This window comes from Cottoperca gobio, chromosome 14, assembly GCF_900634415.1.
Source record: "Cottoperca gobio chromosome 14, fCotGob3.1, whole genome shotgun sequence".
Classification (NCBI taxonomy): domain Eukaryota; kingdom Metazoa; phylum Chordata; class Actinopteri; order Perciformes; family Bovichtidae; genus Cottoperca; species Cottoperca gobio.
In genome coordinates, this window is record NC_041368.1 from 15,246,857 (window position 1) to 15,270,899 (window position 24,043).

General features: G+C 40.3%; 1 protein-coding gene across 4 annotated transcripts in view; it reads left to right on the forward strand.

The window, feature by feature from the left end:
* The first annotated feature begins 233 nt into the window (after positions 1–233).
* The window catches only part of LOC115018765 (replication protein A 70 kDa DNA-binding subunit-like), a 40,981-nt gene continuing 17,171 nt past the window's right edge, over positions 234–24,043 (forward strand). For all 4 annotated transcript variants that reach the window (XM_029447971.1, XM_029447972.1, XM_029447973.1 and 1 more), the window contains exons 1-12: positions 234–343; positions 841–888; positions 1,271–1,349; positions 1,600–1,708; positions 1,788–1,879; positions 1,967–2,068; positions 11,775–12,048; positions 13,518–13,620; positions 13,716–13,784; positions 16,173–16,365; positions 20,842–20,978; positions 21,558–21,706. In XM_029447971.1, coding sequence (XP_029303831.1) covers positions 311–343; positions 841–888; positions 1,271–1,349; positions 1,600–1,708; positions 1,788–1,879; positions 1,967–2,068; positions 11,775–12,048; positions 13,518–13,620; positions 13,716–13,784; positions 16,173–16,365; positions 20,842–20,978; positions 21,558–21,706 — 1,388 coding nt within the window. In that variant the 5' untranslated portion in view covers positions 234–310. The remainder of the gene's footprint in view (positions 344–840; positions 889–1,270; positions 1,350–1,599; positions 1,709–1,787; positions 1,880–1,966; positions 2,069–11,774; positions 12,049–13,517; positions 13,621–13,715; positions 13,785–16,172; positions 16,366–20,841; positions 20,979–21,557; positions 21,707–24,043) is intronic.

The window sequence follows — 24,043 nt, forward strand, 5'->3', positions numbered from 1 at the left end:
TTGCTGTGAATGAGTATCCTAATCAACTCCTAGTTTTAAACAAATGTTTTGTTCATGTACCATTAACCTTATGTTTTTAAATCTTGTTACTTTTCACGATCATGTATGCCTCATCCTGATCCTTAACCAAATTCGCTCCTTTATTTCGAAGGCATAAATGTGCTATATCCGGTATAGGTCATGTTGTTGTGACTTCTTACAGTTATTATTTAAAAATATCGTTGGTCTCGCTTCTCTCGCGATAAGTGACCATACTTTGCTACGCATTAGAAAAGCTAGTGTTTACTGTCTTTGAGAAGCGTTTTATGACATGAGTGTAAATCTCACACAGGGGGCAGTTGAAGTAAGCATACATATTAATATAACTGAGTTACTGTATTTTCTATAGACTTAAAATACCAGCCACGAGATGTCGTATTTCTGATCGCCATATGTATATGCTGCTAGCTCCAGCTGTTAGCACTGTCAGCTGAATCTACGTTAACATTAATCTAACAAATTGTTTAAAATTGGCTGTTGTTTAAAGCATTAAAATACGTTTATGTGTTAATGGGGTGAAATAAATACAGGCTTGCCTAATTTATTAAAAATATTGACACATAACAATGCATTAGTTATGTGGTGCGACTGAAATCTCGCTATTTAGCCAATTTTCTCCAAACATTTCGTGTTCAGAAATGTGATTGTTATGTGCTTATCTGCTAGGGGTGGTACAAAATAATTGCCACTTCTTTAATTACCAATTAATGTTGGTCTGTAACTTTGCATTAGTAGCATGGTAATGTGATGAGACAGGAGGGGGCAGTGGATACTAACACGTCCATGTTTGTTATTGTCTAGGCCCTGTTAAATGGCTCACCGTTGAACAATATCGTGCTGCAGCTGCTTGTAAGTACATTTAAGAGTCCACTTGACCAACCAATCCAGCTATATTCTATTAATAATTTTCCGTTGTTAATATAAAAAAAAACAAGTGTTATTAAAGTAGTAGGATTATAGGCCTTAGTGGTCTAATGGTTAAAACCCATACCATATACTGTAACCATTTCATATCCCTCTTTCTCGCATTTTCTGAGCCGTCACTATCTAATAAATACAATGAAAAAAGATTGATTTATGAAGATTATTATTGTTAATATTTATTTTATTATTGTTATTTCTATGCAGTGCGGTTTAATTATTAAGTCCTTGTGGAACTGTCAAATGTCCTGAAACACGATAATCCTGACACCTTACTTATAAAATCCTTCTTTCCCTCTGCGTTTGTCAGAACATCCGCCAGGTCGTTACTGGTCCTGGTCCACCCAGGTTCCGGCTGTTGATGAGTGATGGTCAGCACTCTTGGAATTGTGAGTAACTTGCAGTCTGACTGTGAGTTTGATTTGTTGGCAGCAAGTTGACAGACAAACATGTTAATCCCAGCAAGTGTAATATCATTAATTACTAAGCAAGAAGTTATAAGCTTTTATGCCTTTAACTGCAAATGGTCCGTTAAAAAAAAAAAAAAAAAACACCTCCGAAGATGTGGATGAATAAATCAGTTGAATCCTCTTTTTTTTGAATGCACATGAATATATTTCTATGTGTTTGTGTATGTAGCCTTCCTGCTGGCCACACAGTTAAACCATCTGAAAGAAGAGAACCGCCTGGTACCTAACTGTGTGTGTATGGTGAAGAAGTCCATCATCAACAAATTGTCAGATGGCAGGTACTGTATGTGTTTTCATTTCCTCTCTGTTCCCTTCTGTATGTGTTTGCTACATGACCTTATTTGACCTTTCTTCCAGGCTTGTGGTGATTGTGATGGACGTGGAGATATTACAGTCGGCCGAGGAAACTGGAGGGAAGATTGGGAATCCCACTCCATATAATGCAGTTGGTATGATTCTTTTAAAATGCACATGCATGAAGTCAGAACAGTAATAAACAGTTTACAGATCCCTTATGGTGTTTGTTCAACTCGCAGGTAAGACGTCCTCGCCACAGAAGTCTGCCTCAAGCACCTCTGACCTCCCTGACTCATCTCCATCTGCTGCAGAACCTGGACCCTCCTATATGTACAACAGCAGTGAGTGTTCTATCAAATATTGTGTATATGATTTCATGCTTCTGTGTATATAGTTCTCTTGTCCTCTCCGACATTACACATAAAGCAGTTTCAATTTGAACAATTATGATGCCTCCTTTTTTTAATAGTTTTTTGTCAACCAGGACAAATCCAACAGAATCTCTGAAATATTCTTGCTTGCAGATGTTTTTTTTTCAGTCACTTAAATGGCAGAAGTAGCTTCTCATGCTAAGCAGCAGTCACCAAACACAAATGTGATCAGCATTGAGAATTATCATACTTTGCAGTCAGGAGGCGATACATGAGCATATTCTAGTTTATAACATGCATATCTTATTCTAACTAGAGCACGAGGAGCAACAATTCTCCACTCGTTTTAACGAACATTTGCTACAGCCAACAAATTGGATGAATGTCATTTGATCTCTCAAGCTGACGCGTATTGATTACGGCACTGATTTCCTGATATAGCAAGACTATACAACAGTTGAACATTTGTGTACAAGTAGAGCAGCATGACGCAGATGCACATTAATTACAACACAGATGGACACAGTTTGGTTTAGCTATCAGTCAATTAGGTTCAAAACAAAAAAAATACCAGACATGGAGTATTGACAGTAATACAAATAAAATATGTCGATGCTTTTTCGAGCCACTGCATGTCGACGTCAGAATAAATCATCTTTAAAACACAACACAACACAACAATGCACCCAGAGGCTCTTTGTTCATGATATTGCATGTCATGTATATTGATACGACTCGTTTGCTACACAGATCACAGGAATGAAACACCTCTCTTATATGAACAAGCTCTAATTTCTTCATTTGGCAAAGTTGAATGCACTGAACATTAGGGCTTTGCTCAAGCTGAAAACCGTTTTGTCACAGAATGGATTCTTTACTCTGCAGTCATGCAGAAGAAGCTCTTGATCTGTAGTGCTTATGGAGGACAAACCATATTTATGACTTTCAATATGAAGTCAAGGAAGCAAGTAGGGAGCATTTTCAAGTAATAACTAATTCACCATCATATCGAAATGGCAGCTTCTCTTTTAGACAATGAATTATTGTCTTTTTTTGTAAACAACCCTTTGCTTTTAAGAGTTCATTCTTTTCTCAGATCTCAACATAAAAACATATTTAGTTGATTGTTTACACCAGTCATTATAAAGTGTGTTACACTGTGGTAAGAATTGAATCTCAGACTATCATCTAACCAGCAGAGGGAGCCATGTATCCTTTGATAGAAGGGTGCTGATGAATGATATGCACTTCTCTCTCTGGTCTTTCTCCTCAATGCTGTTGTTCTGCAGCCATCATTTGGAACCAACAAAACCTTTGTTGTTCAATTTTCAATATCACTTATGGACTAAAACATGTATCCTGGTTTTCATTCCTTTTGATATTCATAGCTCTTCAGTGTTTAAAGGCGGTAGTCTGAACGTGAGTTAAGAACTAGATGAAACAGGATCACGAGGCACAGCGTGGATTTCAACCAGTTGAAGGTAACCACAGCAAATGCCAAATAATGGAAGTTCCTTCAGCTCTATTTACTGCTCAGCTATCAGAGCATGAAACGATCTTATCCACTGGCCACTGCAGCTGGTGGAGTCCATAACTCACAACTTTCACTGTTTTACCACCGATCAGTTTTTTTTACAACAGAATAGGACCTCCAAAGGATGGTTGGTTTTCTGCCAAATTGGCTGGTGCCATGTATCATGCCTAAAGTAGCCTGTGCTTTATTGGATCTTCTTTTGTTAGCTTCGTCTTTGTTTCACTCACTTTCTTTCTACCACCAACTGCTCTCAGCATCGACATTGATTTTGTTATGTGGCAGAAACGTACCCAATAGTCAGTGGAGGATGTAGGCATGTGGGTGGATAATGAGTGCTTGGTATATATATTGTGTGTGTGTGTGTGTGTGTGTGTGTGTGTGTGTATGTGTGTATGTGTGTTGTGACTGAGGGAGCTTGTGTGGGCCGATGGCTCCTCCAGTTCATGACTTCATGAATATTGTGTTGTGGACTGAATCCCCTCGTAGCAATGAACAGACGGAGGGAGAGAGACCACAGAGACGGAGAGGGAGAGGGAGGGGGAGAGAGAGGAGAGGGAGAGACACACAGGGAGAGAGATACAGAGATTAGAGGGAGGAGGGAGGAGAAGAGAGACCAAAGACAGAGACACAGAGAGGAGGGAGGAGAAACAGAGACGGAGAGGGAGAGGGAGGGTGACGAGATGGAGAGGAAGAGACACAAAGGGAGAGAGATACAAGAGATGAGAGGGAGGAGAGACAAAGACAGAGTAGACACACAGAGAGCGAGGGAGAGGGGAGGGAGAGAGAGAGAGAGACACAGAGAGAGAGGGAGAGAAGAGAGAGAAACAGAGAGGAGGGGGGAGAGAGACAGAGACAGAGAGAGACAGAGACACAGAGAGAGAGAGGGAGGAGAGGAGCGAGGAGAGAAGCAGAGAGAGAGAGAGAGAGAGCAGAGTGAGGAGGAGGGGATGAGAGAGAGAGAGACACACAGAGAGAGAGGGGAGAGAGAGAGAGAGACACACACACACCAGAGGGAGGAAACAGAGAGAGAGAGAGAGAGAGAGAGACAACACACACACACACAGAGGGAGCGAGAGACAGAGAGAGACAGACACACAGAGAGAGAGGGAGAGAGAGAGAGACAGAGAGACACAGAGAGAGAGAGAGAGAGTCAAATATTTTGACTTAGCAAAGATGAGGCTTTGCAGTAAGTAGTTCATCAGTCTCCTTCCTCGTTCTATCCCTTGAATCCTGTTACCTCAGAGATCCCGCCAGATACAGAAAACTTGCTGCTCTATTTAATTGTGCTGTTGATGAAATGCTCCTGCATTCCTTTTCTGAGCCAAAAGCAAGCCTTATGCATAATGTCTTAGTAGTATTTTCTTCTACTGAATATGTTTGATTACTTGTCAGTGTTTTGTACATTGCAAGTTGATACATTTGTGTGCATTAGCAATATTGTGCAAGTGCAACAACTGAAGTTTTCCCAATGAGCTGTGGGCGATGTAATGACTGGGTAGGCTTCTGTTTTATCAGAGGGTCTGTGTTCAAGCTTCTGTGAAGACTTTGCAGTCCTTCAGCTCTTCCCAACGGGGATTGGAGAGAGAAGGAGGAAGCGATGCAATGATGGAGGAATTGTATTTACCTAACAGGACAACCCCGCTCACTCCAGGGTCGATTTTAAGCGATGGCTACCACTCGTGATGCACATCATCTCAACTGGCTGATGCCTGCTGCTTCAACAGCCATTATAGAGCTATTGCTGCATTAGAGCATGATATAAATAACATCAATAGACAGATAAATGTGTTGGTTACTGAAAGACTGAAACAGACAAGAGGGCGTAATCGAATCACACATTTGTCTGAAAGGCTGCAGGTACAGTAAGTCTGTCCTATGCAGGCTCAGGCTGGATATTACAAACTATGTCTAATCGCAACTGTGCAGATTTAGGACAAACATTTTTCCTGAATGAGATGCACTTGGAGCAGAAAATAAGAAAATAAAAGTCTTTGGCTGATGAAAAAGCAGTTAATGATTTAATTTGTGATTCGGATGAATCACGCCTTCTAATATTTATTCTCTGGATAAACTGTTTGCTCTATCTACAGTATTGCAATTATTCAATAATATTAGTATTATTACAATACTGCTGTTCCTACAACAGTCCATCTGTGCGCTCCTCTACTGTCCCATCGGATCAGCCGACCAATCACTGAACAGATTCTGATTTAATAGGTGTCGCTGCGCTGTAAAAAGAAAAGAAACTACCACCAACTTCCACATAGGATACACCTGTGGCTCCTCGCCATATCATCCTTGATGATGACCTTGATCAATTTCCAGATCATGGGCCTGAGGACGAGGGAGCGAGGACAGGAGCAAGCGTAATTAGCTGAATGGAAAGCCCTCCCTATCCCTATGTTCTGGTTCGCTAGCAAAGCCTGACCTCTGGCATCCCTGGAGTGGGAGGATGTGGTCAGAGAACATTTTTTTCAGCAGAGTTTAAAGGAATCATTTCAAATAGTTTTAGTATTTTTTGTATTTTTTTTTGGTCTTTTCATGCCTTTATGATAGAGAAGTGCAGATTGTGAAAGGGGGAGAGAGAGAGAGAGAGAGAGGGAACGACATACAGCAAAAGCCTCAGGTTGGACTCGAACCAGTGGCCCAGTGCTACCAGTTGAGCTACCGGGACGCCCAGTTTTAGTGTTTTTAATGGTTTTGTCACAAGAGATATTGTTTGTTTTCAATAAAAAAATATAAGTCCCAATATTAATATTCTGTATTGTTTTAGAACTAGTCCTTCAGCATTAGGTGTAGAGCCAAAGGTCATGACACAGCAGTCACTGACAGTTCTGTGTTCCCATTTAAATATTCATCAGCAGCAACCCTTGAAATAGACTACCTTAAAACTGCTTCACAGATGATATTTAAATTCTAAAAAGAGATCTGCACTCGCTGAAGTGCAGTTTAAAAAAAAAAATTCATTATTCATCACCAACCATTCTCTGCAGGTTTCCTTTGTCCTCACAACTCTTTCTTGTGAGAATTCTTTCTCTCTCACACACACACACACACACACACACACACACACACACACACACACACACACACACGCACACACATTTATACTCTCGCTTTCTTATTCACTTTCTCTATTTATTGCTTTTTTCTTGTCTATATATTTTTCATTTTCTCTCTTTCTATAGTATCCTCACCATCAAGTACTCTCCACAAACGTTGAATACGTTAGTGGCATACATATTTAGACTCTGTGCTGATCTTAATCACAAAAAATGAGGATCCTTGACAAACCTCTATGCCCCTCTCTTTTCTTTGCTCTTCACCCATCCACACCTCATCATCACCTCTTCTCTTCCCTCTAAACACTCCATCCGGATTGCGTGTCTATGAATATTAATGTTAATTACCCCTCGCCTGAAAATAGCTGTTCAATCTGTGATTTCCCCAAGGAATTTGCTTGCGACACATGCACACATGCACATGATAGTACACACCCACAAAAGAGGGTATCATAGAGGTGAGTATTTGTTGTGCTCCTCAACAGGAGCTTATGTCAGGGGTCTCTGTGGAATTGCATATTTTTTATTCCTGACAATTCTTCCCTCAAATGCTGTTCCTCAATAAGGCACCTCTTTCATGCACAGCACACTCACCCGGCAGAGGAGCATGTTCAGCGGCAAACTGCTGTCCCTGTCCTGCTCCACAGACAGGCTCAAGAACTCTTTTGTCCCCCCCTGGCCATAAGACTGTACAACTCCTCTCGGTGATGGCCGGGGGATTCCAACAATTCAAAATTTCCAAACATTTCATACACTTCAAGCCATTAAACAAAAACAGTGGCAATGTAATTATTTATAACAGTTTGTATTTTTACATTTGTATTTATAATGTACAGCCTTTATCGCTTATTTTTTTAATGGAGGGGGGGGGGGGGGGGGGTGTAATGTTAAAAATCTTTTAAGCTACTGGATGCCTAAATTTCCCTCGGGATGAATAAAGTATCCATCCATCCACTCCATCCAGTCAAATACATTCTGACAACAGCAAACTATCTAGCCTGACTCACTGCTGATGGGGCTGATGCTACTTAATTGTGGGAGGTGAGAATAGCACCTTTCGATTCTGTGGGCTGGTTCGAACTGTTCAAGTTTTCTGGCATTGTCATTTGTAAAAGAAATATAAAAGTTGATCAGTTGTTAACAAAGGGGAAGGGAAAGTCTGAGTTGAGTAAGTTCACACCTACTTAACAATGACAGAAATAGTATCAACTTAGTAATTCAATTGAACACATGATGACAGTATATTATGTAATCAAAGCATTCTCAGCTTGATTCATCAGACTTTATTACACATGATAAAGATATTATTAATTACTATAAGTATTCAAGAAAAACAACCTGTAATCGAAGGCTTCCTCATTCATTCATGCTATTACATACTCTACCGCCTATTTAAAATAATCATGTTACCTTTTATAATAAGTGTAATACCTTCTAAACTTTGTTTTACTCAGACTCATGAATGTAGTTAGGATTTAAGTATTTACACATTTATGTGTTGTGTTGACTGATATTCTGATACCTAATCCTAATGATTCTTTTTTCTATGACCAGAAGGCATAAGTACAGTAATTATGAAATTAATAATTGATTACCCAAGAAGAAAAACAGTTTCATTCATTGGCACAAACTGATGTTAACAAGGAAATGAGTAATTCTACGGGGAGATCTTTGGGGAGAGTTTAACTTTCTCAGGCAGTTTATCATTTTGGCAGCTGCTCGCATAATCGGATAACGGTACTACAACTAATGTTTTATAATTGCTGAAATATATTTTTAGGGTGTTTTTTAATTAAGTTTGTACTGCCTCTTGGAAAACTAGTAGGTGCTCTACCAGTTGCGTATCCGTATTATCGAATGAATTGTTCAAGCTTCTCTACTGTTCTTGATTACTTTTCCATGTGCGTTGAGGTTATTAGTACCTCACAATGTGTTAAACTTCTATATGGTCAATGACGAAAATGTTAAAGGCCACATTAGCCGCTACAAGCATAACACACCCGAATCTCAGATTGAACTGTCGGCAGTCACGTTGCATTGTGGGTAATGCAGGACTAAATTTGAAGAATGCGGGGAATACAAAAGACGATATATCTGGTTCTGATGCAGCCTTATTGATACTTTTTTTTTTGTTTACCAGTGCTCTTTTATTAGTTTAATTGCATGGTATATTAGTGATGCCATAAGAACAGTTTTAAAGGTTCAATGTGTAATTCTGAGCCACCTGCTCCAAATAAATAGGGGGCAGTATTTCACCCCTACTACTGGGTCCATTGATTATCAAAACCATCAGTTATTTATAAAAAATAAATTTAAAAAACTATAGTTATCCTGTTTATATTTTAGTTATAGTAGTTTGTCATATTTATTGTATTCTGTTTTACAATATTCTAATATATTCTTTATATTACAGGACTGTCTCAGAAAATTAGAATATTGTGATAAAGTTCTTTATTTTCTGTAATGCAATTAAAAAAACAAAAATGTCATGCATTCTGGATTCATTACAAATCAACTGAAATATTGCAAGCCTTTTATTATTTTAATATTGCTGATTATGGCTTACAGCTTAAGAAAACTCAAATATCCTATCTCTAAATATTAGAATATCATGAAAAAGTATACTAGTAGGGTGTTCAACGAATCACTTGAATCGTCTAATTAACTCGAAACACCTGCAAGGGTTTCCTGAGCCTTGAAAAACACTCAGCTTGGTTCAGTAAACTAAATCACAAGTATGGGGAAGACTGCTGATCTGACTGCTGTCCAGAGGACCATCATTGACACCCTCCATCAGGAGGGTAAGACACAAAAAGAAATGTCTCAAAGAGCAAGCTGTTCACAGAGTGCAGTTTCAAAGCACATCCACAAAAAGTCTGTTGGAAGGGGGAAATGTGGCAGGAAACGCTGCACAACCAAGAGAGATGACCGCAGCCTTAACAGCATTGTGAAGAAGAGTCGCTTCCAGAATTTGGGGGAGCTTCAAAGACAGTGGACTGAAGCTGGAGTCCAGGTATCAAAAGCCACTGTTCACAGACGTGTCCGGGAAATGGGCTACAATAGCCGTATTCCCATGGTCAAGCCACTTCTGAACTCAAGACAACGGAAGAAGCGTCTGACTTGGGCTATGGAAAAGAAGCACTGGACAGTTGCAGAGTGGTCCAAAGTCCTCTTTTCAGACGAAAGCAAGTTTTGTATTTCATTTGGAAGTCAAGGCGCCAGGGTCTGGAGAAAGGCTGGAGAGGAGCAAAATCCAAGTTGCTTGAAATCCAGTGTGAAGTTCCCACAGTCAGCGATGGTTTGGGGAGCCATGTCAGCTGCTGGTGTTGGTCCACTGTGTTTCATCAAGCCCAGAGTAAATGCAGCTGTGTACCAAGAGATTTTAGAGCACTACATGCTTCCGTCTGCTGAAAAGCTCTATGGAGATGAGGAATTCATTTTCCAGCATGATCTGGCACCTGCCCACAGTGCCAAAACCACCAGTAACTGGTGTACTGACTATGGCATTACTGTCCTCGATTGGCCTGCCAATTCCCCTGACCTGAACCCCATAGAGAATATGTGGGGTATTGTGAAGAAGAAGCTGAAAGACACCAGACCCAACAATGCTAATGAGCTAAAGGCCGCTATTGAAGCATCCTGGGCATCCATAACACCTCAGCAATGCCACAGGCTGATTGCCTCCATGCCACGCCGCATTGATGCAGTAATCCGTGCAAAAGGATTCCCAACCAAGTACTGAGTGCATTAATGGACATTTTCAAATGTTTGATTTTGTTTTGCTGTTATAAATCTTTTTTTTTACTTGGTCTGAGGAACTATTCTAATTTTTTGAGATAGGATTTTTGAGTTTTCTTAAGCTGTAAGCCGTAATCAGCAATATTAAAATAATAAAAGGCTTGCAATATTTCAGTTGATTTGTAATGAATCCAGAATGCATGACATTTTTGTTTTTTTAATTGCATTACAGAAAATAAAGAACTTTATCACAATATTCTAATTTTCTGGGACAGTCCTGTATGTATTGTATTCTTCAGCTATGCATCTCCCTCTCTTCAAGTGTTGATATATTTACTGTGTATATCTTCACTCCTGTGTAAACATGTCAGTCAGTTCATTAGACTGCAGAAACTCTGACAGTCGGTCTATATAACACTGCTATCTTATAATCTTCATGTGGGGCTTAGATATCTGTGTGTTTAGTGTGGCACAGGGGAACGAGCGAACGACTCGTGTTTTTGTTTGGTCCTCCGCGCGGACATATTAATGCGTCTCGCGAGGGGAGCGTGCAGTGGCTCGGATACGGTCGGCGAATATCCCAGCACCGGCAGTTACAGTGGGCTGATGGAGCGCGAGTCGTTTTCTCGTTTCTGCCACTTTGGATTAAACCAAAACAAACTATAAAAACGTGCAAGAGTCTGCCCGAGTCAGGCAGATACACTTCTTCTCCCTCTGCACTGAGGGCAGAGTGGCGCTACAGTGACTCACTATCGCCTCTAGAGGAACAAGTGGTATTACAAGACTGGACGGAGCGCAGCTAGTCAGTTCGTCTGCTGATTTCAGTAGATATCTCTGCAACACAACACATAGACGTCTTTGACATAACGGTCAACACTGTTACCTCTTCACATTCTGTTGATAATGTTAGTTTATTTGTTTTAATGTTTTATATTTTAATTCTGGCATATTTTACACATTGTGTACAACTTTGCAGATTGTCTTAGTATCGTTGTTATGTTCACCTGCTCACACGCTGGCAAAAGTCCGCTGGATGATAATCACAAATTGGACAGGAGCGCCGGTAAACGGAGGGAAGCCGAAAATCGTTAATTTGCACATACCACCCACGTTGCAACAATACTAAGTGGTTGAATATCAGCAACTATTTCCCTTTTAAGTGTTTGTTACTCGTTTAATTGTAGGGCTGCAGCTCACAATCAGTATATTAACCTAAGGAAGAACTCATTTTGGAGCAGATCCAGATCACAGGGCGGATACACAATCTTGTATTAATCTTTCTTTACTATTACATTGCTATCTTGTAAATTTGGAGTAAATATCTCACTTTGTTTCCCTGCAGCCCTTTCTCCTCCCAGAGGACGTGGAAGAGAATTTGTGGAAAAGTCACCAATGAAAGCTTCACCCATGAAGACTTCATGGACTTCACCCATGAAGACTTCACCCATGAAGACTTCATGGACTTCACCCATGAAGACTTCACCCATGAAGACTTCACCCATGAAGACTTCACCCATGAAGACTTCACCCATGACGACTTCACCCATGAAGGGTACCAGCACTTCTCCAGGTTCTTCAACAATGCTTATTGCAAACATCAACCCCTACCAAAGCAAGTAAGTTGTGCGTGAGTGCATGGATTTTAGTCGGCCCATCTGCATGGAAATTAAATCTCCAATCTTGCCTCAGAAATAGACACTTTAACAGCAGGTACTGCTGGGTCTTTATGGTCTGCTGCTGAGGTTTTGATTCTGTTATTTGGCCTGGTGGGGATTTGGCCAACATCACTTTATTTTCTTCCCCCTTTTTTCCCTCTCACAATTTCTTTACCTCCTCCGGGGTTCAATTTTAGTGCTGTTCCCCCCCCCCCCCCCCCTTGCTTCTTATCGTTTCATTTGCTGTAAGTCTCTGTCTCTGACCTTAAAGTTGGCCACAAAAGACAAGTTAACAGTATAGCGAAATGTATTTGTCTACATTGGAGTAAAGGTACCCTGTCAACTCTCTCTCCATGTATAGGCTCTGATAACGTAGCCCTATTTAAAATTGCAAGCTGTAAAGATAACTGTGCCTCTAGGTGTTGTAATAAACTGATGACTGTTCTAACTTTGAAGTTGGGGAGTACCTACAGTGAGCAAAACAGATGAGTTCAGCAGCTGTGGTTCTGCTACGTATGTTTGCGTGAAATGAAAAGTGTGGGTGTGTGGGACATAACGTGTTACATTCAGGAGATTATATAGGGATGCTGTGTTTGTTCACATGGTCTTTTATGGTCATTTGCACAGCTGTCTCATCCCACTCTGCTGGTGTTAAGTAATAGCATCTAGAGCAGACTATAATTGGCTTTTGGCTGCCATAAACCTTGGTGTAGCAGTCTTATCCATACTGAGCAGGGAATGGGGTTCACTCTGGGCCAGCAGCTGCTCTCACGATAGGGGATTTAATTGCAGGCAAAGTTATGGTATGAATATCCTCCACTGCACAATTATCAACGCAGTCAAAAAGCTCACTGCTGTATAAACTGCCGAGCTTGTCTGGCTGTTGTTAAAAACAGAACAAGAAGCACATTTTAAATGCATCCAGGAGTTGGCAGATGTACAACACCTAGTTCACTCTTTAAAAAGAAAGTTGATGGATTCTTTTTTTCTTCAACAAACTGAAAAGACACTCATCCAATTTCCTTGGGAATTGTTCTTTTGCACAGTTCTGTTTCACGTTGGTGCCTGATGTTAGCTGAGTTGGGATGCTCATTATCAGAAAAAGTGTCTCTGCAACATTAATTACTTTTTGGGATGACCTTTAGACTGCAACTCTTTTAGTTAAGTTGCTCATACTTATCTTGGTCAAAGAAAACTTTTTTTGTTTTTGTTAAGTGTTCTGTGTGCACTCGCATACAAAAGAAAACATTTTCAAAACTTTTCTATATCAGCAAATTAGTTCTTTAACATTGTCAAAAGGTAAAAGTATTTGTCTCAATCCCTCTAAATGACTTATAACATATTGTGTCATTACGTTAGTTCATGTTGACATATTCTTTGTATGTTCTTTCTGATCCTTTATCACAAGTGTTTGCTGTGTTTATCTCTAGGTGGACTATCAGAGCCCGAGTCACCAACAAGTCCAATGTCCGCACCTGGAGTAACTCTAGAGGAGAGGGAAAGCTCTTCTCCTTTGATGTACTGGATGAGAGTGTGAGCATGCATGTCAAACATATGTCACACATGGCTGTATTTGGATTTACCTGTGAAATTAAATGTTTGTTTAATGGAAATGTGCTGGTCAACAGGGAGAAATCAAGATCACAGCCTTTAACAACGAAGTGGACAAGTTTTTCACTCTAGTGGAGCATGGCAAGGTGAGCGGTTCCCACTCACCCATATCCATCCTCACTGGAAGTGATTATAACTTTTGTACATTATTACAGAGCTCTTACTATTGCAGAGCTTCTTAGCTCCATTTTGTATGCACATAACGCCTCAGACAAATGTATCATAGGTGAAATAGTGCCTAATCAACCCTTCTGCAAAATCCTCTAATGCCTGCAGGACTTCTGACCAATGAATGAGCCAGAGGCGAGTATTAGAGGATTTTGTAGAAGGGATTTATAAAGTCATATTTTACTGAAATATATATATATACTGTATGTTTGAGACTTACTGAGCAATTGGGTAGATATGAGTCCAGGAGTATGCTGAGAACAGTGTGAAAACACTTCTGATGTTTTGATATTGTTTTGCGGTTATCTTAAAGTCATCTTCAGAAAGGGCTACCAGCGGGCTGTGTTCTCCATGGAGGATGCAATTATGAAGTTTCTATTCCAGCTTAAGTAATCAATAGAGATATTATAACTTTTTATAGGTCACTTTAATCACTCCTCTCCTTACTGCATGTGAAGCAATCCCTTCGCAACTACACTGGAAGAAATGAGGGGAACTTTTACTCTTTGGTAAAATGCATTCTACAGTTTGGCGAAAGAGAATATGAAGATTGAGTAAGGCTGTCCAGGGAAACACAAAGAGGGAATTTAATTTAAAAAGACTGTATATTTCAAATATACCCACTGTTTTGTTAACATTGTTTGGGTAACTCAGACTGTTGAGGCTTCATATTAGCTTTGGCTGAAATGCACAATACATTTGTGCACATCATCATCAACTTTATTGTCAGACTGACAGTCATTTAAAAAACATACAACACAAACATCAAATTAGACTTTAAAACATGAACTAGGACACTGGGTTTTGCCACTCCTCTCTTAGAGTGTAGTTAGGGCACAATCTCTTCACAGCAAGTATGGAGAGGAGGAATGGTTACAGTGATTACAGTCTCCCTGTGTACATGAGTGTGGGCATGTGAATATTCTAAACCTATCCTATCCTAACCTACGATGGCTCGCCCTCGTAAATGGGGAATAGTTAGAGGAGACTGCAAACCAGCAAAGCGCAAGAAACATTGGGTCAGTCCTCTTTTCCACTCAAAAGCCCACAGATTTGGAATACCCTGCCATGACAAATAAAAACACTATGGCTTAAAAAAAAGGACAACATATAGGACTTCAAAGAGAACTGCGATGTCCTGTATACACTGCATTATGTTGTTTTCTAAATGTAACAATGCCTGTAGGTATTGTCAGTCAAACATTTTTACATATGAATCTTTTTGTCAAACCAATCTTTGAGGTAGCATTTGGTAATAGTATCATCTTTCATCCAGAGGGTCCTGACTCGAGACATGTGTCAGAAATCATCTGCTTTACTGTCCTTTAGTAAGAAATGTAATGCCCACCCGCTGCTGTTGCATAACTGACACTGACTTCTGACCTGGCTGGGTCTTGTTAGTGTGTTGTTTGTGCTAAAATAGGTGGTGCTCAGTCTGACCACCCAGAACATGCCATTTGCAATTACAGACGGGTAGAACACATGTTAAAGCTCTTGCTCAACTCAGTCTGGCCCACAGAGCTTAATAACTCAATTAACCCTGACCATCATTTTGCTAGTCACACTGGCTCAGGTATCAGCCACTGACAGTGACTCCCAACAGCCCCAGATCCAATTTGTGCCCTCTGCCCTCCAAAGATAAATAAAGGAATGAATCCTTCTTCCCTTCGTGATCTGAGTATTGACAGAACAGTGAGTGGGTGTGACTGGCTCTGAGCGGCCAGAACGCTTATCACATTAGTTCCATGCTCCTATCTCTGTGTGGGGTAAATCAGAGAGAGAAGGAGGAAGGAAAGGAAAGCGAGTAAGCCATAGAGAAAAAGGCAGAGAGAGAGAGAGGCAGAGAGAGGCAGAGAGAGAGAGAGGCAGAGAGAGAGAGGCAGAGAGAGAAAAAGGCAGAGAGAGAGAAAAGGCAGAGAGAGGCAGAGAGAGAGAGAGAGGCAGAGAGAGAGAGAGGATATTGGAGAGCTGGGAGAGTAAATGAAGAAGTGTGCCTCGCATATTGAGTTTAAATTATGCTGTTTAGCCGACTCACTCTCAGCTGCTGCTTATTTTCTGGTGAATTAGAGAACTGATGGGCCTGATATGACACCACATCTTAGTTGGACCTGAAGGTTTTTTCCTTTCTTATTAAGAGTTTTTGGTGGAACAGAAGCTGTGTTGTAATTAATTATTTCCTTTGCAGGATCAATGAAGTGTTCGCCCAAATAGATTGGTCATAGTTGATTCAGATTCACAGGAAATAACAAGTCTGATTAGGTCTAATTTAAGATTGCCAGCTCACCTTGCTCGCCAATTCTCTGTAGGTGTACTACATCACCAAGGCTACACTGAAGGTGGCCAACAAACAGTACTCCACACTGAAGAGCAACTATGAGATTACCCTCCATGCTCATTCATCCATCGTGCCATGTGATGACAGTCAGGGCCTCCCCGCAGTGCACTGTGACTTTGTGCCCATCGCAGAGCTGGAGAACATAGACGTGGACACCCTCATTGGTAAGAAAATAATTTCATCAATGAGACTTGATTTGTTCATTTCTACAAAGGCTACAAGATATTCTCTCACAAGTGCATGTTTTGCAATCAAGGCTCGAAACCTTGATAATCAACTGATAGGTATGTGTCGCATCCAATCAGCAATCTGTGGTGAGGGCTCAGATGATGACTCACTCCCTCTCCAAACTTTGTAAACAACCAGGGAAACGAGATGTTAAAGATGGAGTGTGTGGCATATTTCTTTACTACAAATTCATCCCGATATTAAGCCTGTTACGTTAGTTTGAGGGTACAACTGTTTTTATAAAAGAGTAAAAATAAGTTTTAAACATGCTGGAGCTTCATGTTTAGCTTTTAGAAATCTGTAGATGATAATGATAGTGTCAGTAGTGGGTGTTAGAGGACCCAGAACTCTTTAATATGAATTATTAACAACATCAGTAGTGTGACCGAAATAAAGAGTGAATGGTTAACGTGTTGGTTAATGGTTAACTTGAATGTGTATGATAATGGATTAAGAAGTTATTTTCTCCTTATGAAAGTAACACCAGAGATTTTCCGAACAATGGGAATTTTGTCGGACTAGACGCATATCGACTAACTAATTCACCGACCGACCAGAAGGTGTCAGCCCTATTCAATATCCTTTTGAAATTAGAAATGTATTCAGATTTCTTTCCCCTGTGGAGAGACTCGGACGACAGGTCTAGACCAGCGGTCCCCAACCTTTTTTGCGCACGGACTGGTTTCATGTAAGAGAGTATCTTCCCGGACCAGCCGTGTGTGTGTGGGTGTGTGTGGGTGTGGGTGTGAGTGTGAGTGTGGTAGTGGCAGCCCTGAGCTTGTGTCTCTGCAACGAGCCGGTCCAATAGGGGTATAAATTCTTCACCAATGGTAAAAGGTTTCTTCGCCTTAGCAATACAGTTAGTCACTAAGTATGACGCTCTCCGTGTCTCAAAAAACTCCAAAGGCTTGTCTTTTAACGCCGGGTTAGAGCGACGCATGAGAATCACCTGTAGCGATAAACACGTATTTTAAGTAGGACTCCTGATATTGTCTTTTAAATGTCTCCTCATTGGGTCTTTTCCCTTTTCCAAAAAAGCTCTTTAAAGACGTTTGTTTTCCACTCATTGTTGCTTGTGGGCTTAATTTTTTGAAGTAAAGTATCACTTGACTGAGACGAGCGTCTTGACATGTGTCAAGAGACACAGACGGATGTATCCGGTGATTTTTCAAAATAAAATGTTTTTTTATTCAATCTTTCTGTGAGGCCCGGTACTAAATGACCCACGGAACGGTACCAGGTCCGCGGCCCGGTGGTTGGGGACCACTGGTCTAGACCACTTGTGAATTTTATATTAAAGTACAAGAAAATTGGTGAATGCTACAAATTCTCTTAAATCTCTTGTTTGTTCCACTTAAGAACACATCTGGTTGTGCGAATGCTTCTTGCATGAGCCCCATTGATTGACTGGTCAGGCTAGTTGCTGTCAGTATAAGAACAATTGGGTTATCAGCTGGATCATCTCGTCTAACTACTCCGTCAATTCAGGCAATTACAAATTATACATATAGATGGTAAAAAGGTTTTGCTAATAAAGAAGCACGTGCCAGTCGATTACGTACCAGGTGTCCTAGAAGAATACATTATGACAGGGTCAACGGGAAGGCTAATTCAGGCATACGGTAAAGAGGAGAGATGAAAAGGGGATAATGCTCCATCCTCTGTTTTTATGAAGGTTAGTTGCAGTGCCTGCCCTCTTTGCCTGACAGGAATGTCTTATCTCTGTGGCAGGTAAATTGGGATGGGCCAAGTGTAGATTGGGGTTGAAATGAGTGATTCAACAGTGTGCGTTCGGCAGTCTGCTCAATATTATCAGTGAGATGATGCACAGGTATGACGGTGATGTTTCTGTAGTTGTGGCAATGAGGATGTCATTCTTTTCTTTTTTTAAACTGCTCTTTGTCTGTATGCGAGTTGAAGGGGGAGGACATAACTTTGCATGTTACAGTTTTTGACCCATTCAATTGTTTGATCAACTTTTTAGACTCGCATCAATTGTTTGTGTTACTTATGAGTTGCGCTGGACAAACAATATTTTTTTCCATTTAACTTATTTTTGAGAATTACAAACATGTTTTGCTACAAAATTGTTAGTTTTATCCAGGAAGCTATAGTTGATAAGTGTGAAATGATGTCCAAATGCAGTAGCCATTCAAGAATGTGTGCCTCTTAGCGAATAGCTCTCTGGTACGCAGTGATACAGTGCATATATCTAGGGCTTTTATTGTGAAGGGAGCTCACCCGGTGGCAGACAGAATTGCATTGTAAAGCGAGGCTTGCAGTGAACCAATCAAAACACCGATAGTGTCTTTCTACAGCCATTACATTGTGCTATCAACATAAACTTCATAGTGATAAGTTCAAGCAAAAAGGTTATCTATTGCCACCTAAACGAGATAAAATTGTCACATTTTGATTCAAATAAGGAACTAATAATAAATAAATCATTCACTCTCATTTTAGTCCGTACCAAAAAAGTAGTGCCAAAGCACGAGTTAAAAGGATAAAAGGTTTGTAAGTAGCAAGTGGAATTTAAAGAGCAATTTCTTATGCATTTCTCACCGCACCCGTCAGCAGAGTGTGTACTGCATAGGATCAACAGACTGCAGGATGGCAGCACAAGAAGGGCTATTAATTATTGTAAGTGTTGGACACGCCATATTAGAGAATAAATTAATGGTCGCAATGAAGTGCAACCCAGAATCTATAACCTACAGAGTGGAAGATTAGTTTAGGTTTGCATTCAAAGCAGTAATACTGCCTGATTAGATTAGCGTAAACTATAAGCAATGTAAACCAGCACATCAACACAGTTTAAGAGATGCACCGAGCGGTTTACCTGGAGGAGTGTGTTTGCGCTGGTTGCAGAGGGGCAGTGTTACATGTGCTGTGTGCCATCTGTTGTCTCTCCATTCACTCTCTCCCCACTACCGCTCTCCGTGCTCCTTTGTTAAATAGGGGATTATAACATGGTAATGAGAACTGTCAGCCTGTTCCTGTGGTGATAATGGAGTTCAGAGGTGGATGACATCGTCTCAATCATAATGGAATTATCGAGGGCTGAAAAGGCACAGACACAGAGCAAGAGAGGAACGTGGGGGAGTTTAGAGAAAGGTTAGCTGAAGTAGCAGACAGGAGGATGAAGTTCAAAGAATGACTGGTTTGCAAAATCTATATCGTGATTATATCCTGACATTTTACTTAACGTACGGGCACTAGTTCTGACACCATGAGATGATGGACAGAAAATGAACCAGCACTAATTCGATCATTGTTTAGCCTTTTACGGGGCCCTGTGGAGTATGTGACCATTAGAAGTATAACGTTTTTACAAGCGCAATATACAGATATCTGCCGCCTGTTTCATGCTATTCCACTGATCGACAGATGGCGGCAATGAATCTGAGCAATGATGAAGACAAAGAAGAAGAAGAAGTGTGCAGACTTGAAAACATGAACATAAGCAATGCAATACTCAAAAGTTGCTTTGTAAATGTTTTATTAATGAGGAAATGCATTCAACACATTTGTCAGGTCCCAATGATATACGCAGTGCGTTTAAGAGAGTAACACTGAACGTAAACACAACTTGTGGAGGGCACCTTTTAGTTATTCATCAAGTAAAATCAAACCTCCACTTCTTACTGCATCTTAAATGTAGCTGCTTGTATCTTCTTTCATATGAATGAAAATATTAAAATATTTTTTCATAAAAAAAACATGAACTTGCCATTTAGCCATTTGTCATTTTATAGACATTTGTAGCCATTTGTCATTTTATAGACTAAAGATTCAATCATAGAATTCAAATTGTACTTACAGTCTATCTAATCGTGGCATTAAGTTGCGTTAATCCTGTCTTTTTACACAATTTCTTGATTCAATCTTTTATTTTCTTTGTTTTCAATAACCTTGTGACAGTCTTATTTGTTGTACTTAAGCCCTTTTTATAAATTCATTTGATTTACTTCTTAATATCAGTCATGGTAGGCCAAGCTCTTCACCTTCTTAGGGCTCAGCTCTGCTAGTCAGTGCAGTAATCCTGAATGAAGTTTTTAGGCCTGGAGCATGACAGGAAACATGAATGAAGAACGAGTGCGTTAGTTGTGATTTGGAGTGTGGGCCTGGGTGTTAGCCAGCATGTTATGACATTTATGTCAGTCTGCTGTAACTTGGAAATATCAGAGGGGTGTCTGCTCTCCGCTGTGTTGGGTCTTTACTGCTTATGATGTGATACCACTTCATATTATGTAGAGTGTAACCAGGGGGCATTTTTATACTTCGCACCATGTGGAGGCTCTCTTCACATAACAGACTATTGCTTCCTCTTTCTAACCTCATTGTATCTTTATCTACCTGTATTCATGAGCTATCTATAGACGGAGATGTAAAATGACTCTCTCTGCCTGTAGATGTGATTGGAATTTGCAAGAGTGCGGATGATGTATCCCGTATCACCACTAAGACCAGCAGAGAAGTCTCCAAGAGGGCCCTCAACCTAATAGACACAACTGGCAAAGTGGTGGCTCTCACACTGTGGGGAGAGGAGGTAATAACTATAATCTTTCTCTGTTCTTCTCTTTCTCTTTCTCTCTCCTTGATCTCTGTCTGTATCCATGGATGGATTTGCAGTTTAACACAAGAACTTGTCTAGCAGGCTGTAATTAATCGTGTGTTTATGAAGGTGCCCATCCATCTATGTGCGTAACATTTCTGTGTGTGCTCTTGCATACAGAGCCGTTTGATTGGGTTTTGTGGGCTGTAAAATTTGAATCGGTCAAATCATTTTCCTGACCTTCAGGAGTGTTTTGGACCAGAGGACCTGATTTGAGACGGAAGGCTAAATAACTCTCGAATGTGCATGAAATGGCACTATTCTTCTCTAAGCTCATTCAATCTGCAAGAGCTAATCCCTCCTCTTTGCCAAAATCCAAAAATGACTTTCAAATAACTTGTAGGTTGTCCAACTATAAAAGCAAACTATACCACATATTACTTTCTGGTCTCTGCAAGCTGCAGAAACAGACTGAACATATAAGAGACAATAACACTACTGCTTTTGCTGTCTCTTGTTCTCCATCTTTCTCTCCTCAATTACTGTCTTTGACACAGTTTGTTCTTTCTCCAGGCGGAGAAGTTCGATGTCTCTGGGAAGCCCGTCGTGGCCGTCAAAGGAGCTCGCTTGTCTGATTTCGGGGGCAGATCTCTCTCGGCTTTATTCAGTTCAACAGTCATGGTCAACCCAGACTTACCACAGGCCTTTAGTCTTCGGGCCTGGTGAGTCACACTGGTGTACACTCATAAACACACACAGAATTGTCCACAGATATCCAATCACTTTACCATAGGCCCCACACAAGACACGGTGTGGGTATACAGATGGACAAATCACTCTACAAATAGAGTGATTGTAGCCTTTTGATGCTCAAATGTTATTATAAGTCAAATATGGTATAGTAGAATATAGAATACTACACACAAGGGCTGCAAGATATAATGTTTCAGCATTGACGTTGTGATGTGTGCATGCCCAATAGACACATTGCAGGACATGTGATGTCAATTAAGGCAAATTAAGGCAAACATGTCATGCCACATCTTTAGTTCACATTTTCCACGACTAATCCACAAGAGAAGTGTGTCTGACAAAATGTACATACATTGACAAATTTAAAGGGTTCTTGGATGCACCGAGTTTGTTGCTAGTGAGTGACATGCAGGCTCTGCACGCACAGCGAACCACCAATTACAATAATTCTTGATCAATTTATCGAAACAATCAAAGCACCTCTCGTCGACCACTATCTGAAGATGAGAAAGGAACAGGAAAAGAAAAACAGAAAAAAACTTCAGTGGTATGGAAATATTTCAGGAAAGGATGATGTTGATTAAAACACCGGTACTTTGTAGTCGTCTTGTGTTTAAGTATTGTTTTTCATATTGCAAATATACTGTCTATTGTAGAAAAGAATAAACAATGGCAGTTTTTCCCAACAAGTGCAACCCTACTAAATACAGGGTTAACACATGCACAACACACCTTTGAACAAACCATGTTGATCAAGTGTCAGGAGACTGGTGGCATGTGTCCTCCTCAGTCATAGACAGGATGGGATGGTGGGAATAAGAGAAAAGCAGAACTCGGATATTTCTGGATTCCAGCACTGAACTTCTACTGTACGTGCACAGAAAGAGAGGGACATGATGAGCCACATCAAACTGGATTCTTATTAGCAGTTCCTGTGCAGGGATTTTAAATTATGACTCATTCATTCATTAAGGCTGTTCCTAAGTTTGGCCACCGCTGAAATATAAATGCATTTTTTCTTCTTCCCCCCTCCCCTTGTGTGTGTGTGTGTGTGTGTGTGTGTACATTTCAATGCTTAGTGTGCATGTGATTGCTTGTTTGTTAAACTGAAAGCTATTCTTAGTCAGGAAACTGCGTCAGACAGTGCACTCACAGCTTCAAAGTGTGAATACAGTAAATAAAAGTTTAGGTTTGTTGGTACCTGTGGGCATTATTCTGTTCACTCTTTCAGTTGTTAATGTCTGGATTTAAATTTGACTAACTGCTCCATGAACAATAGCTGTGCGTATGTGCGTGTGTGTTACTTATAGCAGTTACTTAGTATGTGTGTGTTTAGAGAGGGAGTGAGTGGAGAGACGGGCTCCATTGCATCTTAACATTCAAAGGGCTAAATAACTTAGTTTTTTCTTTTAATTTCTTCTTCGGTTCTTCTCTAATCCCTGATTTTTCCCCGTCATCTCTGCTGCAGTTTGGTCTTCTCTTCAGTTTACAGGCTGACAGTGGTGAAGGAATGACAATGGATGTTATTCAAGGATGTTATGCAGGAGCAATCCTTTTATAACATGTAGGTCTGCGCTACACAAAGACAAAGAGTATCTGTCTGAGTCTAGTTCCTGTGGCGACGTGATGCTTTGTCACATTGTTTTGACCAGGCTTGCTTGCATAATTGAAGGAAACTGATGAATTTGGATGATGCCTTGATTAGTCAGGCTGATGCATTAAGATTTTAAAGGCACTATTAAAAAGGTAGATACATTAATGGATAGAGTGGGTAAGCAAAAAGAAAGAGAGGCGAGCATTGTTTTTCTTTTTGGCTCAGCAAAGAAACAGTATTTATAGACAAAAAAGTATGTAAATATGAAAAAGCTGATTGAAGTATGAATGCATTTATCCATGATAGACAGCCATATGTCAGATAAAATAGATTGCAGGATACAGATGCAGTGGCTGTAAATCAGTTAAGGGATTAAGGGAGTAATTCAGGCATGGCTGAAGGCGGTTTTTGTAGATAATAGCAGATTTAGTGCAGTCTCTCCTTCACAGGAAAAATCAAATTTTGTTAATATAACATACCTTTATCTGTGTAAACAAACACACACAAACTCATTTGCTTTCACAGCCTCTTTTTCGAAAAGTGATGGATACACTCCTGTACATGTTCATAGTCAACTAATATTGACGGTGTAACTTCTGTAGCATAACCACCTCGGTATTGCGTTCTCAAACACGCTCTGTTTGTGTTTTCCTCTTTTTTTCTTTCTGTCTCCTTACATTCTAAATAATGCATGTCATATTTTGTATGTACT